This window comes from Poecilia reticulata, linkage group LG17, assembly GCF_000633615.1.
Source record: "Poecilia reticulata strain Guanapo linkage group LG17, Guppy_female_1.0+MT, whole genome shotgun sequence".
In the NCBI taxonomy this organism is placed as follows: domain Eukaryota; kingdom Metazoa; phylum Chordata; class Actinopteri; order Cyprinodontiformes; family Poeciliidae; genus Poecilia; species Poecilia reticulata.
Genome location: NC_024347.1, coordinates 6,504,239 through 6,518,515, shown reverse-complemented (window position 1 = coordinate 6,518,515; position 14,277 = coordinate 6,504,239). Strand labels below are relative to the sequence as shown.

Here is a 14,277-nt window from a genome sequence, read left to right as displayed (position 1 = left end):
GTGACGTACCCATTGTACGGCAGCCGGTACGGCCGTACCAGTTATTCACGCTGTATTCGGAAAGTATTTAAGCGTGTGTTTTTGTTTGCAACCGGGCTATTTGAGGGCATGAAGACAAGGTGTGTGACTCTATTTTCTCTGTAATGTACGCTTGTTTTGTCCACCGAGGCGTCTTCGCTTCTCCCTGAGTTCAGATCATTCAGAATCAGGACTAGCATCTAGTTTGCTGGAAGCTGCGGGGATTCACTGCTTACCGTAGCCTTAAATAACCTCTTATTTGTATGTGTGGATTACACGGTCGCCTTGTGCGCGGCGGTTTAATTAATTAATTATTAATTCTGCCCTTTTTTTTTTTTTTTGAAGGATTACTTGGTGAAGATCCAGCCCATGTGAGGACAGCAGAGATGGCTCTGGAGCAGCTCAGTGATGTGGTCCAGAGATGTGTAAGTGCTACTCATGTCCATCCAAACACGCTTTATTGATTTAGTTTCCAAACACCACATATTCTGGGTTTTTGTGTTTTCCTCTGACGCAGCCCTCAGCCAAGATCCCCCTCCTTGTCTGAGGCAGAAGCTCCTAAAGGGTGTGAAATTCTTTGTTCTTCCAGAACATTCTTCCTGTCCTCTAGGAGAGAAGAGGCTTAAATGTATTATGAGGGTTAATGTCAGTTTGTGTGATTTAAAAAAATTAAATAAAATAAAAAAATCCCAGGTGTAGCAGACAAAGTGAAGGGCAGTTGTTCCTCTCGATCATCTGGTTCAACCTTACAGGTACAAGATCTAAGGAAGCAAATTATTTGATTTATTTCAATTGAAATAAGAAAACACAACAAAAAGGAGTAGGCAAAGTAAAAAAAGTGTTTTCATTACCCCTTTTTGCAATATATAACAATAATTTATAAGTACATATATATATATATATCATTGACATATTTGATACAATTCAGATTAAGAATGTACCAATTTGAAAAATTTGGACAATGCCAATATTTGATATTACTGCAAATATGCCCGATAACCAATATTTGCCTGAATAATATATTTCTCCACCATTGTGACTCTTAAAAAATTGCTGACATTGCTTTTGTGCTTCAGTCAGACCCGCTGACTGAAGCACAAATCAGGGCTTCAGTCGCGTCATTACCATCACACGATGAAACGTAAAGAGATGGAAACAAACATCAGTTAACATTTGCCCAGATTTACTTATACTTTACTGATACTAATATATTAAAAAATGACTAATTTTGGCCAATACCGATGTTGATGTCTATATATCACGAATCCCTAATTCAGATTACATCAACTGTGTAATATCTTTCACATCGGTGCACCGATACTTTTGTAGGAATCGGTCCACTAAATAGCTTGACAGGAGACATTTGCTCACATTTTCTTCCTTCGTAATTGCCTCCAATAGACATCTTTACCTCTTTGTGTGTTCTCTAAACAGCAGGCACTCCCAGATGACAGCTACAGCCCCGAGGATCACGATGTATTCACTATCGCGGGACGGAGCTGCATCGAGGAGGGACACGGCCCGCAGGTCCTCAGCATCGTCCTGGATGAAAAGAATCAGGTGCGTTTCTTAGCGAAGACGTCGGTGACGTGCGGTTCTCTCTGCCATCCCTGACGCTGCCTTTAACACCGACCTGCAGAACGTGGTGAGGAGTATGGGCTGGAACCTGCTGCCGCCGCTGGTTCAGGTGCTGCTGAGGAAAGACGACAAACATCTCCCTCAGTGCCTGGCCATTTTTAACCATCTGTTAGAGGTCTGACCAAACCTTTGCATTCATACTGTCACTACGGGTCTGGAGCCTGAGTTTGTAAACGTTTTGTCTCCTCTGGTTTTGCAGACCTGCCGGCCCAAAGAGTTGCTGATTGGCCTTCTGGAGCTGCTGGAACATGACGACGCCGACAGAATCGCCGAAAGTCTCCATCTGCTTCTGAACCCGCTACAGAAAGGTGAGCTGTACCTTTAAGAATCTCACAAAAACAGACTCAGAAATTCAGTTTCTCGCAAAATTATTCATACCTCCTTTTTCTCATTTTGTCACATTACAATTCCATACATCAATGTAATTTATTCAAGTCAAGTTTATTCATACCACTGACATGTTGATTATTTTTTGGATTAACTTATTAATAATTGGATACCATAAGGTCTTTAATAGGAACTTTTATTTACAGGATTTGAACCTAAAACTATGACACTTGAGTTTTTATACGAAAGTTTTGTTTAATCTTAAATTCAAAATGTATGGGTTTTTTGTACAGTAATTGATTACTGAGTTGGTCAGTGATGATTTCAAAAATCGATTAATCTGAATAATCCGTCTCAGTCGTTGTAGAAAGTGAAGAACTGAGAGGCGTTTGAATACTTTCCCAATCACATCAGCTCAGTTTCCACCACCTGCTCTGCCCCCCTTCAGTGCTGCTGCGCCTGGGCGACCGGAAGGCGTCCTCCCTGGGTATGACCCTGTCCTCCGTCCTGGACCAGCTGGCCAAGCTGCCCGTCTCCGACACCAAGGAGCAAGAAGAGGACGACGTCTTTTCGCTCGGCCGCTGCTGCGCCGACCTCGCGCGGTTTGTCAGGCCCTTTGCGCAGGAGGCGAGGCTGAATCAGAGCAGTGGGAATCAACTGCGGAAATCCCACAAAACAGCGGGTGGACAGGAGGAGGGAGCAGAGGATGAGCTGCGGACAGAACTCCTGAAGTTGTGAGTGGCAGACAGAAAGCTTGACGTTTCCCTGTTAGTTTAGAGCTGTTTAAAAAACGGTGTGATCGAACGTCTGTGTCTCTGTAGCTGCATGAAGACCCTGAGCCAGCCTCTGCTGGACATACAGATCTGGGATCCAGACACACTGCCACTGTCTCCACTCCGGACTTTTGCTGCAGAGATTCTGGTACGGATTGTAAACCCTGCATGCTTGCAGCGTGGTGTGGTGTTTGAGCTGTGAACCTGTGGTTCTCTGTGGTTCTGTAGGACATTCTGGGCACCGTCGGAGAGTCTCTCCCAGGTCTGGTGTTCCACCCACTGCTTAAGAAGAAAGAGGTTCCGGGCTTCCTGGAGGAGGAGGTCCGTTATCCCAAAAATTCCCTGGCCTGCTTGGCACACCTGGTTTTCGTCCATCACCTGGCGGCCGATACTTTCCCCAGTGTTTTCAGGTAGCGCAGGGGAACCAGAAAGTACTGGACGAACAGCCACATCTCCTTAAACATTGACTGTTTTTGTAACAATTATTGCGATAATATTTTGGGTGTAAATGTAAAATTAACTCTCACGCCTCTCCATTCTCTCTCCACAGCCCCGTCTTCTGTCTGCGCTGCAACATGGAGCACATTTCCATTCTTCTGTCCCGGTAAGGAACCTGCTCCTCCCTATAGAAGTTTCTAAACCCTTTCAGGTTTTTAGCTGCTGCCCCCGCCGCAGAGTTTCTGTCTGACTGAGGTCTGCATTTGCGTATATGCATTAGTTTATATGGTAAATGTTGTTTCTAGAATCCTGGTTGATGTTCTTCCTTTAAAATAATACACCCACCACAAAGTGTTAATTTTTTAGCAAGGCAACTTTTAAAAAGGAGAGCGGGGTTCAAATAATGATTTGCCTTAGTGTAGGGGCGCACCGACTGGAGTTTTCTGGGCTGGTCACCGATCTTCAGATAGCCTGACCTGCTGATCCCGATTTCGGACGATACCAATTTATTTTTTGGGGGCTGATTGCCCAGAATAAAAGAATTAAGTGCTGATTTATGGGCTAGTTGAGGCTGAGGGTATAAATAAGAAAGGACTTGAGTCACACCTGTTCATCTTTGGCACTTGTGATTCTGTTTCTCTAGAACTGAGACCTCCAGGCTACAGAAAGGACTGGTAAGATAAACTGAATCTCACTTTTTTTTTTTTTCTAAATAGATATTTGCTGATCAGATTTTTTAGAACTGTTTTTACTGCATTTAGGCAGTGGTCTGCACTGTTTAGGACTGTCTCATTCATTTCCTAGTAAAATTCATTGAAGTCTGTGGTCTAATGAGACTAAAAGTGTGTTGGAAAACCTTTGCTAGGTAGGGCTGTGATTTCTGTGTTTCTCCATCCTTACAGGAGCTGTATGAGAAGAGTCTGGTGCGGGTGGAGGATGGCAGTCTGCCAGCGGATCTGCTCGAGATCAGAACCTTCCTCACCGTCCCTCAGGTGACCGCAGTTCATTATAAGTCTCCTTTAACCCTCTTCAGTACGTTTCAAGCAGTTTTCTGCACACTAATAACATTTGTCTTCTTTTCAGAACTTAGTAAAGGTCATGACGATTTGCCCCAAGCATGATCTGGTAGGACCTCTGGCCATTTTTAAACATTTTTTACTTTAGATTCAATTTGGATGATCGCCACAGTTTGTGTGAAGAAACGACCTGCTGGTTTTTGTGTTTGTCGTTTGGCTGCAGAGGACTAAAGGACTGAAGGTGTTCCAGCTCAGCATCGATAAGTTCAACACTGAAGCCAAGTACAGATTTTTCCAGTAAGCTCCGCATTCCCCCCACAGAGACTACACAAATGTTTTCCTGTCACCGTCTATTAAATTTGTTGCTATTCCCCGTCTCAGATACATGCTCAGGACTAGCAACCACTCGGGAGTAGAAGGCTACATCATTAAAAACATCAAGAATCAGATCGATGCAGCTCTGCAGGTAAAGTGGCCTCTGAGGCTGACTGCTCCTGCTGTTTTGTGCTGCAGCGGAGAGCCAACCTGCAGCGTCTCTCTCACTTTGTGTCTGCAGCCGGGTAACGGTAACATCTGGTTTGAGGGAGTTCACCTGCTGCCTTTGCTGCGCAAGGTATTTAGTCTTCCAGACGGCCCAGAGACGGATCTCCTGCACTACCTGGACAGGTACGCACACACAGACTTTAATTCTAGATTGTTCTAAAGGATGGAAAGGGAAGATAGGAGAGAAATTCTATTCTATTATATTAAGGAAAAAAAACATGTTACAGACTTCAAAGGACTGGAAAGAGTCTTTTGAACTGTTTCCAGTTCATAACAGTTGAACTGGAAACAGAGGTCAGAGGTCGGCCTTCCATCAGAATGACAACCCAAAACATGCAGTGACAGGTGTCTCTCAAAAAGTAATAAAACATAAAATAACCTGTTTTCTTTTAAATTGATATATATTTTTTTTCACATTTTATTAGAGATTTGCATGTTGATCATTATTTACAATTTCATTAACCAGCAGGTGAAAATCTCTATTGGTATTACAGCAGACTTCTTATAATGGCTAAACCAGCTTTTTGCACGTTTCCACCAAAAGTTTTGACTGTTTGGATACTGGAAGGTCTCCTTGCCATCACCCTAATCTTTACCTTCCCCTCAAATTCCCCAAGAGATTCTTACGCATATTATTTTTAGGGATGTACGGAGTATTGACACCAACATCAGTATTGGCTGATATTAGCCATTTTTAACAGATCTGTGTCAGTCTGATATGTAAAGCTGGGTCAATATGATAAAAATAAAATAAAATAAAAAAACATTAAATTTTTGTTTCCATAAAAAAATTTTTCCATGTTGTTGCTGTTTGGAAGGGGAAGTTGGTCATGTAGTGATGGAGCACTGACTGAATTTTGACATTTGACTGAACTGGTGTCAACAGTGTGGTTCTTCTACCAGATATTAATACCAGATATTGATACTGGCCAAAATTTATTTTTATTAATTTCTTTCCTGCAGAGTCATGGAGTCTCTGAACCTGCTGCGCTACCTGGTCATCAGAGACAAAGTAACAGAGAACCAGGTGAGTGCAGATAGCAGTCTGGCAGCGGGAGGAGACCCTATGGTCTCGTGCTACTAAAAACAGAAAAGGAACCTTAAACATTTGATTTATATTTTCTTATGTGCATGTTTCAAATTTGTAAAGTGTAGCGGGTCGCTCACATTTTGCCATCTTGCAGACCGGCATCTGGACCGAGTTGTATAAAATAGAAGATACGTTCCTGAAGCCTCTGCGTGTCGGCGTGAACATGTCGAGAGCCCACTATGAGAGGGAGCTGCAGGACACCAGGGAGAAGAAAAAGAAAAACGCCAAAGGTCACAGTCAGCAAAAACATTTCCCTCCAGCCTACCAGAGACGGCTTGTTTTTCTAACGGCACGTCGGCATGTTTTTCCACAGAGGAGTCGGTGCTGTCTGTATCTGTTGGTGGGGAGAAGCTGCCAAAAATGACATCAGAATCTCAGATTCAGGTCAGTTAGGCCATCGCTTCCAAACGAAAAAACAACCAAGCTGGACAATTACATGTGATTGAATCTGACTGGTTTGTTTCAGGCTCTGCACTCAGCGCTCCACACATTCGACATGATCGAGAGCGTGTTGGTGCGGATAGAGGAGCTGGTGGAGGTGAAGGACGGCCTGGAAACTGCAGGAGAGCCTCAACTTCTCAGGGCCTAACAAAACAAAAGGGGGCGGGGCCTAATATGTAAATGTATTATTTCAAACCCTTCGACTGTTTCTCCTCCCCATTTCAGATAAGATTTTCTATGATGAAAGTGTCAGCTCTTGTACCTTGTGTATATTCTGATAGAGCTGTAACTGATAATAAAAAACAAAGTTTCATACATTTGACTCAAATCTGTGGTTTTATTACTATGTGATAAATTCATCATTTTTATACATACATCAGCAAAGTCTGAAGATGTTTCCATTAGGCCTAGTGAGTTTTATGTCATTAAAAACAGTCTTGTTTTGATATTTACTTAAATTTATTATGAATGTCAATTCATGTTCATTCAACAGACTCTAGGGTTACTTTTGGAGTACTACAGGGTTCTTGTGATATATATTGTATAGATAAATAAATTCAGTAAGGTAGATTACAGGAATGTCTTGGTAAAAAAAAAAAAAAACTTGGATGACTCAATTTGTTGCTTTTAAATTCAGACAAGACAAAAGTTGACATTTTTGGACCAATCAGCAACAAATCCAGAGACTGTTTTTTAGGAGACAGCAGATCTGTCCCGCTCACTATTCGATCTCCTGACGTGGGTCATGTGTTACACACGCCACTAGGAGGCGTGTGTCTGAGATGGTTTTATTCTTCTTGGCAGGGCTGTGGAGTCGCTGTACCGTTTTAACGAATAGGAAAATTCAACTGGCCACAATTCAACCTCTGGAGGTCAGATCTGAGATGGTTTTAGGCAAAATATCACAGAATTAAATTCACACAAAGATAGCACCCTTAACATCTTTAGACAGTTTACCACCAAAAAAGTTGATTTCAAGCTATTGGAGAAGCCTCAACCTTTAACACTATTGAAAATGTACGTAATGTTTAAATGTCTGCACCGGGAAACTAGAGAGTTCATATAAGCACCACCAACCAAGAATCATACAAGGATTTATGACAACTACAAAAAAAATCATAGATTCCAAGTTCCTCAGATGCCCATTTCCACAAATTACTAGGTGTGTTTGCATTGGTTCTAGCTCAAAAGTCTTTTAGAACAGAAGTTGTTATAGGATGATTATGGCACATGCAGTTGTGGTGGTTAGTTTCAAGTTGAAGGAGCATGGCTCTGTTGGTTCAGGTTGTAAAGAACAGGAGGTGCAGTGGTCTGAGAGCCAGATTTTACTACAAAAATCTTAAACAGGAGACATTTCCTTCTAAATAAATACCATTAATGACAGCAGCTAACCCCGTAGAAATTAGTCAAAGCACTCACATGGCAACTAATTATTTCAAATTAAAAGCCCTCATGTTTATATAAAAGTTTTCAAACTACATAACAAAACTCAAAGGCCGCCATGTCTAAACTTTATTTACATCAATGTTTTATTTAAGAACCTTCTCAGATAACTTCTTCACTCCTATATACAATCTTAACCTGCTAAACAATCATGTGAACTATTTATTCATTAGAAGTCCTAATCCCAGCCTGGAGAGCCACACGCTCTCATCCTGCTGACAGCTGGTATGAAACTCTGCGTCACAGATCCTTAAAGAAAGGATGCTGCAGAGCTTCAGCAGCTGTGATCCTAGTGGATGGGTTTAGGTCCAGCAGCAGATCCAAAAGGTTGAAGGCCTCGTCAGGAACCCTGTCCCAGCCCTTCTGATCGTCCGCCACTTTACTCTCTGACGGGGAGCTCTGGTTGGTTGGGGCTTTGCTGCTACTTGAATGTTCATGGTGTTCTGGGCGAGTTTCACTGACTTCTCCTCTGTGCGTGTTGAGCTGAGGGCCGTTGGCCCAACGTGTTGGAGTTTCATCTTGGTCTGTGTTTCTGCGGGCGGCGGATGTCTCTCCACCCGCTTCTGGAACCATGGTGACGTCCGCTGAAGACCTCTGTCCTCTCAGCGTCTCACAAAGCGTCCTGAGGTCCTGGCGAGGAAGCTCCCGGCTGCACACCACTGCTTTTCCTGAGCAAGTTTCAACCCGCAAAACCAGTTTACTAACATGTTTCAGTTTTAAATCTAGAGACGTTTTTTAAGGATGATACAGGTTTCATGCATACCAAATGTCTTCGCGGCCTGAATGGTCTCCCTAGAGCCTCTGATGGTCATGATCTGTGCGAGGGCAATCAGGTCGTCGCTGGCTTTAAAGAAGGGGTAGCGGCCACTGAGCAGGGACAGCAGGATCACACCAGCCGACCACACGTCTATGGCTGCAACCCAGGGTGTTATGACGGAGGAGGGGAGACCATCAGTGACAGGAAGAAGACATGAAAAGAGATCAATGTCTTTGTAGCAGTTTGAAATCTGACTGTCTTGCAAAAGTGTTCATACTATTGACATTTTTATTATCTAATACGCATATATTGTTTCTTTAAAATGGAATTTTATGTTCCATATTTTTTCTGTTGGGCTGATGTAACATTCTAAATTTGCAAGCAATTTGAGGTTTTTGCTTGTTAAAAATGTGGAAAATCATACATCACTGTCCTTCCATTTTGTAACTATACACTACTCTGTGTATTTTACAGTGAAATTCAAATGAATTACATTAAACTTTGTGTTTGAAGTGAAACAATTTCAATGCACTGTGCATTATGGCAAACTTGTGAATAACTGGATCAAACACCAACCTGTGCCTTGGTTGGGACATTTGGTCAGGACTTCTGGCGCTCTAAAACCGGGAGTCCCCGCTCTGGGTGCTACCTGCTGCTTTCTTAACACACACACACAAAACATTACACACTAAATAGTGAACAAAAGCTCACTGTAATGTAATGGGATTGTTCCTTATACAGCTGAGATCAACTCTACAATGCCAGTTGCAATGATTTCAACTGTTTACCTGGCCAGGCAGACGTTGCAGACGCGATCAGTGAGGTAGCAGTTACATGTGAGGCCCTGCTGAGGGGCCCGCTGTGGCTTCTGGCTGCTGCCGGATGTCCTGACAGACACCAGGCCCCGGTTGGATGAAACGTGTTTGTAGCTGGCTGCATCCTCTGTTTTCTTGGCTTTTAGAGACTTGTGTTGGAACAGCAAGAAACTCATTAGTAAAATGATGGAAACTTTGAAATATTCGACAGAAATAAACATGAATTTCTAACTTTACGATTAATCGTTGCAGTCCTACAGAAAACTTTTCCTCCTTGGATTTCTTACTTCAGTCTTAAGCGGCACATGCTTAGAGGTAGGGGGCGCTGGTGTGCAGCTGTTCAGGTTTCTCTCCCCAAACACCGGTCGAGGAACTCTGCGCAGTCCTGCCAGATCCTACAGCAAAACATGCAAAAACCAAAAATTTAGTGCAGGGAGAAGAAAACATAAACACAGGAAATACAACCCTTTTAAATTGTGCATATTTTACAACAAAACAACTGGAATGACAGTAAAGTATCTCAGTGTAAACACCTTTGTGAGTTTTGTTCGAGAGTAGGAGGTGGAGGTGGCCCGTGCTTTTCTAACCAGTGCTTTCCCAGCTGCTGGGGGGGGAGTGGTGATGTGGGGAGCAGAGGAGGAGGAGGAGGAGGTAGAAGGTACTGATTGGTGTGGAGGTAGAGGCAGTGAAGTCGGAGCGGTGCTGGTGGTCTTAACAGGGGGTTTAGGAAGTGCTCTGCTTCTTTGTGCTGCTTCCTGTTTCCCTGGCGGCCCTCCACCTTTCTGTGACGGCTTCTGTCTCATCACCTTCAGCAGCTCAATCTGGGAATCAGCGGTTCCCTGGGCCAAGCCGAAGTCCACAAGCGCATACCTACATTTACACACGCAGAATAATGAGAACTTAAATCTGGGTTTGAGTATAAAAAATGATATTCTCCTATCAGAAAACCCCTCCATAGCAAAACTATTTTCACAAGACACTTACGTTCTGAGCTTCCTGTTGTAGAGGAAATTGTTTGGCTTGATGTCCCGATGGATGATCCCAAACTGGTGGATGTGTTTCAGGGCTTTCAGCAGGTGGTAGATGTACAGACGGACCTCTTTGTAGCTCAGTGACCCGATGATGTCCTGATGAACATGTTACAGTTCAGATACAAGGGCTGACAGCAGCATCAATGGAGTAAGTTATGTTCAGGTCTTTTTTTAAGACCTGAAAGAAACCTTAGAATTTACTTTAACATATTTTATTCACTTCAGAACATAAGCAAGTTCAGTAGAACTTTGTCAACTTTAAAGTGAGTATTTAAGGCCTGATGTGTCTTAAGTGGTTTTATAATTCAGCTACCTAGTTTCAGGTCTGTCTCTGAGTATACAAGCAGAGATGCACTGATCCACTTTTCCCCTTTGCCATTCTGATATCTGAGGCTTCGTATTGGCCAATACCAATTCGATGCAGATAAACAATGCTGAGTAAACTTCAAATGTTCCCATAAAAGATAAGTCTGCATCAGTACAGCTCACTTAAATACACCAACAGCCTGATAAGCTTTGGTCAAACATTTAAAAACAACTTTCATTTGTTCACTCAGTGTAATTAGGAGTAGAACAGTCAATGTAAAAAATTAATAAAGAAACTGAAACTGACAAAAGCAATAAGTTGACTACCTTGGCCAAACATGTAAATAATAAACTGCCACAAACTTCTTCCAAATGGTTTAGAAAGTGGCATTAGTAATTCTAATAAAGCATGGCCTTCCTCAGAGCACAAAGCATAGATTTAGACTAAATAGATCTGTCCTTATGACTCAGACCATGGTGACTGAGACCCGATCTAAATTTTTTTTTAAATATTGGAAATAATGCATATATTAATATCATATTGGTGCATCTCTAGTAAACAGTGCACTTTATAAGAAATATTGAAAATAGTTTTCAGGTACTAAAATCACCCATATTTTCTGTGATGAATGATGAATCCAGCAGAAGGAAATTATATCTAGTATGAAAAATCTGGGTATATTCAAGTCTTTTTTTAAGGCCTAAAATAAAGAATATTAAATTTAAAACTTTTTATAAATTTGCAGAAATTTTGGATTTACGGTAGGGTGAAAGTATAGATGAAAAATACGTTTTGCCAGTTTACTTTGCAAACATGTACAAACCACAATAGCTTGATGCTCCATGTATGGCATTACAATTACAACGTGGTCCTCCTTCCTGAAGCAGTACGTCACTCCCATCACATTCTCCCTGCCGCTGCAGTAGTAGGGGAAATTTATCAAGAATGAAAGGAAAAATTAGTCACAAAAAAAAGAACAAAACAACCCCCTCCCTCACAAATTTACCAGCATCAGTTGTCAAGTTGTAAGAGTTCAAATATCTATGATGCACTATATTCATTAACATTATTTAAAAAAAAACGTAAAAATAAACATTTTAGGGGAGTAAACAATGCCGGACCCACCCTGCCAAAGTCAGGCACTGAAGTTCAGCAGCAATGCGTGTCGGATGGCTGGTGGGGATGAGATGCTTCAGTGCAAACATCTCTCTCCTCCCATCATGCATCTGGGCCTCACCCAAGTACACTGAGCTGAAGGTGCCTAAAAGCAGATACATAAATCTTTCTGAAGACTGTTTTGTTTTCATTTAACAACATGGATAAATTTGACTTAAAATAAAGTTGGGTTTTTTTGTTGGTTTTTTTGCAAATAGTATATAAGCCAATAAGATAAAAACTTAGCTATGTACCTTCTCCAATTTTGTCTTTGATGCGAAACACTTTGGAGAGCTGAGGGACAGTTTTGTACAGGGACTCAATATCCAGCTCCACATCCTCTGAACATGAAAGAAAAACAGAATGAATGAATGGTGGATATAATGCAGTGAACTAAACATTCAGATAATGGTGGGTTCAGAAATTGTTCAGATGCAGCATGGTGCTACAATTTCATTAAGTTTTTTTCTCAGTACTCCATACAAAAATGGAAACATCAAGTTTATCAAAAAGGAAAACCGAATACTTCAGAGGCTGAGGTCTTTTGGAGTGCCAGGGTTGCTCTAAAAGACCTTGCCCTGCCGACTGAACAGAACTACTGCAGGCTAATTCTGATTTTTCCCCCGACAAGGAATCTGGAGAAAAGCCGAGTAGAAAAAAAATTACAAAAGGTAATTTTTTGTAAAATTATTAGTTTCTTTAGTATGTGCAAACAACACACACAACTGTCATCTGTTTGAAAATTATGAACATTGATGTTTTTATGGACCTTCAATATAGCAGAATTTTAAAAATATGTATTTTTAAAATATGTATTATCGTGTCTGCAACGTCTGCCTGGCCAGGTAAACAGTTGAAATCATTGCAACTGGCATTGTAGAGTTAATCTCAGCTGTATAAGGAACAATCTCATTACATAAATATGTACTGAGTAGCTCTGTTGACCTCTTCACCTGCCTTTCCTGATCAGGTTCATTTACAAAATGTAGATCAAAGTCTGACTGGGATCTACATTTGCATTCCAAGGAAAGTGAGGTACAGCGGAGAAATATTCCAAATGTTATAAAAAATATCTAGTTATACAAGAAAATGTATTATTTCATCTTTGTGTTTTTAATACAAAGTTCAATAAAACACAACTTCCACACTTTATCACTATAGGATAAAAAGCTGATTTCTCAGACAGTTTACAAAGTCAAAGAATCCAGATGGCAAAATAAAACTGAAAAAAGTAGAGTATGAATATGAATACTTTTAGAAGCCACTATACCTGAGCACAACATTAATATAGATCTAGTTAAATTCAGAATTTACACTTGTATTGAAAAATTACACGTGTGAATAAGCAAACAAAAACAAGTTCATGTATTCTACATTTTCACACTTATTTTCAAAACGGCCGTCATAAAACTCCTGACTCACTTGAGATTTTTCTTTTCCTGTGAACTGCGTCTGATTTCAAAATTCCTCCATATGAGCTGATGTCCTCAGAGCAGACAGGAGAAAGCTCCATCTGAAAATCAGACACGCAAACTTACTGGAAACATTCAGGTTTCAAACTTAAGTTACTATTCCTTCAATTTGAATTCTGTCAAATAAATTAAAACCACCGAACAAGGACCTGCAGTCAATAGACAAATAATCTAGTTAAAAGTTACATATGCCTAAGAAAAGTACAACATATATCTCAAAACAAGCTAGCCGCAGCGTCTACAGCAAAACACAAAGATACTTACCGCTTCACTTGGTTATTGGAAGTCACAGAATTGAAAATAAGGGTTTCATTAATCCGCCATATCGTCTTTATGTATTCCTTCCTCGGTTTAATGTTAATTTCGAAAGTTTCTTTGTGTTAAAGTCGACTTAAACACTTTATTCCAACTTTGACAGAACCTCTTCCGCCGACAACAAACTACGCGCTAAAAGTGACGTGGGACATCTCGCGATAAGTCAGCACAAATCACGTGGTCTCCGCGAAGAAAAAATAATGGTGGAGTCAATGGACAAACTGAAATCGCTGTCAAACATATTTAGTGTATTTGAATGGAAGCTACATGTACATTCAATAGTTTCTGACTGTGTTCTGACTCACAAACGCAAAAAACCTCCCAATTACACTAACTACTGAACTAACTTAACACCCATTTTAACCAATAATGGGTGGTTAAAGGACTAACCTTTTAATTATTATGGCCAAATTCTATTTTAATGGAATAAAATTTGTGACAAAAAAACAACCCTTCCATACATGTTTTCCTCATTTATTTTCAAAATGTTTTCATTTTAAACCACTCAAGAAAAAAGCACAAATCATATAAAACGCTGTAGAGATTTTTAAATTTCTTCCTCAGGGCCTGAATAGTCTAAGTTGGTTGTCTTATCTTTACTGTAAAAAAGCAAAAGTAAAACCTATATGTATCACAAATTATGAGATAGACCTTTACTTCTTATTTAAGCAAACATTTGTATTTTTCAAAATTCTATT

The 14,277-nt window shown here is 40.8% G+C and overlaps 2 protein-coding genes across 4 annotated transcripts; one reads left to right on the top strand and one right to left on the bottom strand.

The window, feature by feature from the left end:
* The first annotated feature begins 26 nt into the window (after positions 1 to 26).
* Positions 27 to 6,606, top strand: glmna (glomulin, FKBP associated protein a). 2 transcript variants are annotated; one of them, XM_008433364.2, is made up of 19 exons: positions 27 to 119; positions 364 to 443; positions 1,453 to 1,578; positions 1,658 to 1,771; positions 1,856 to 1,964; positions 2,432 to 2,717; positions 2,805 to 2,904; positions 2,985 to 3,166; positions 3,307 to 3,360; positions 3,838 to 3,868; positions 4,097 to 4,186; positions 4,278 to 4,319; positions 4,434 to 4,507; positions 4,592 to 4,676; positions 4,767 to 4,876; positions 5,717 to 5,780; positions 5,938 to 6,073; positions 6,157 to 6,227; positions 6,310 to 6,606. In XM_008433364.2, the coding sequence occupies exons 2-19, from the start codon at positions 405 to 407 to the stop codon at positions 6,430 to 6,432; spliced, it is 1,836 nt and encodes a 611-aa protein (XP_008431586.1). In that variant the 5' UTR covers positions 27 to 119; positions 364 to 404; the 3' UTR covers positions 6,433 to 6,606. The 2 variants fall into 2 exon arrangements, with proteins under 2 accessions (XP_008431586.1, XP_008431587.1); XM_008433365.2 differs by lacking the exon at positions 27 to 119 and adding an exon at positions 205 to 279.
* A 988-nt stretch (positions 6,607 to 7,594) lies between these two features.
* On the bottom strand, positions 7,595 to 14,045 carry cdc7 (cell division cycle 7 homolog (S. cerevisiae)). 2 transcript variants are annotated; one of them, XM_008433361.2, is made up of 12 exons: positions 13,529 to 14,045; positions 13,215 to 13,305; positions 12,047 to 12,133; positions 11,763 to 11,898; positions 11,461 to 11,554; positions 10,284 to 10,426; positions 9,833 to 10,169; positions 9,587 to 9,694; positions 9,273 to 9,448; positions 9,061 to 9,143; positions 8,491 to 8,640; positions 7,595 to 8,395 (listed from the first exon to the last, which is right to left on the bottom strand). In XM_008433361.2, exons 2-12 carry the CDS (start codon positions 13,303 to 13,305, stop codon positions 7,968 to 7,970), a joined length of 1,833 nt encoding a protein of 610 aa, XP_008431583.1. In that variant the 5' UTR covers positions 13,529 to 14,045; the 3' UTR covers positions 7,595 to 7,967. The 2 variants fall into 2 exon arrangements, with proteins under 2 accessions (XP_008431583.1, XP_008431584.1); XM_008433362.2 differs by having other exon boundaries at positions 10,106 to 10,169; positions 13,529 to 14,042.
* Between the last annotated feature and the right edge of the window lie 232 nt (positions 14,046 to 14,277).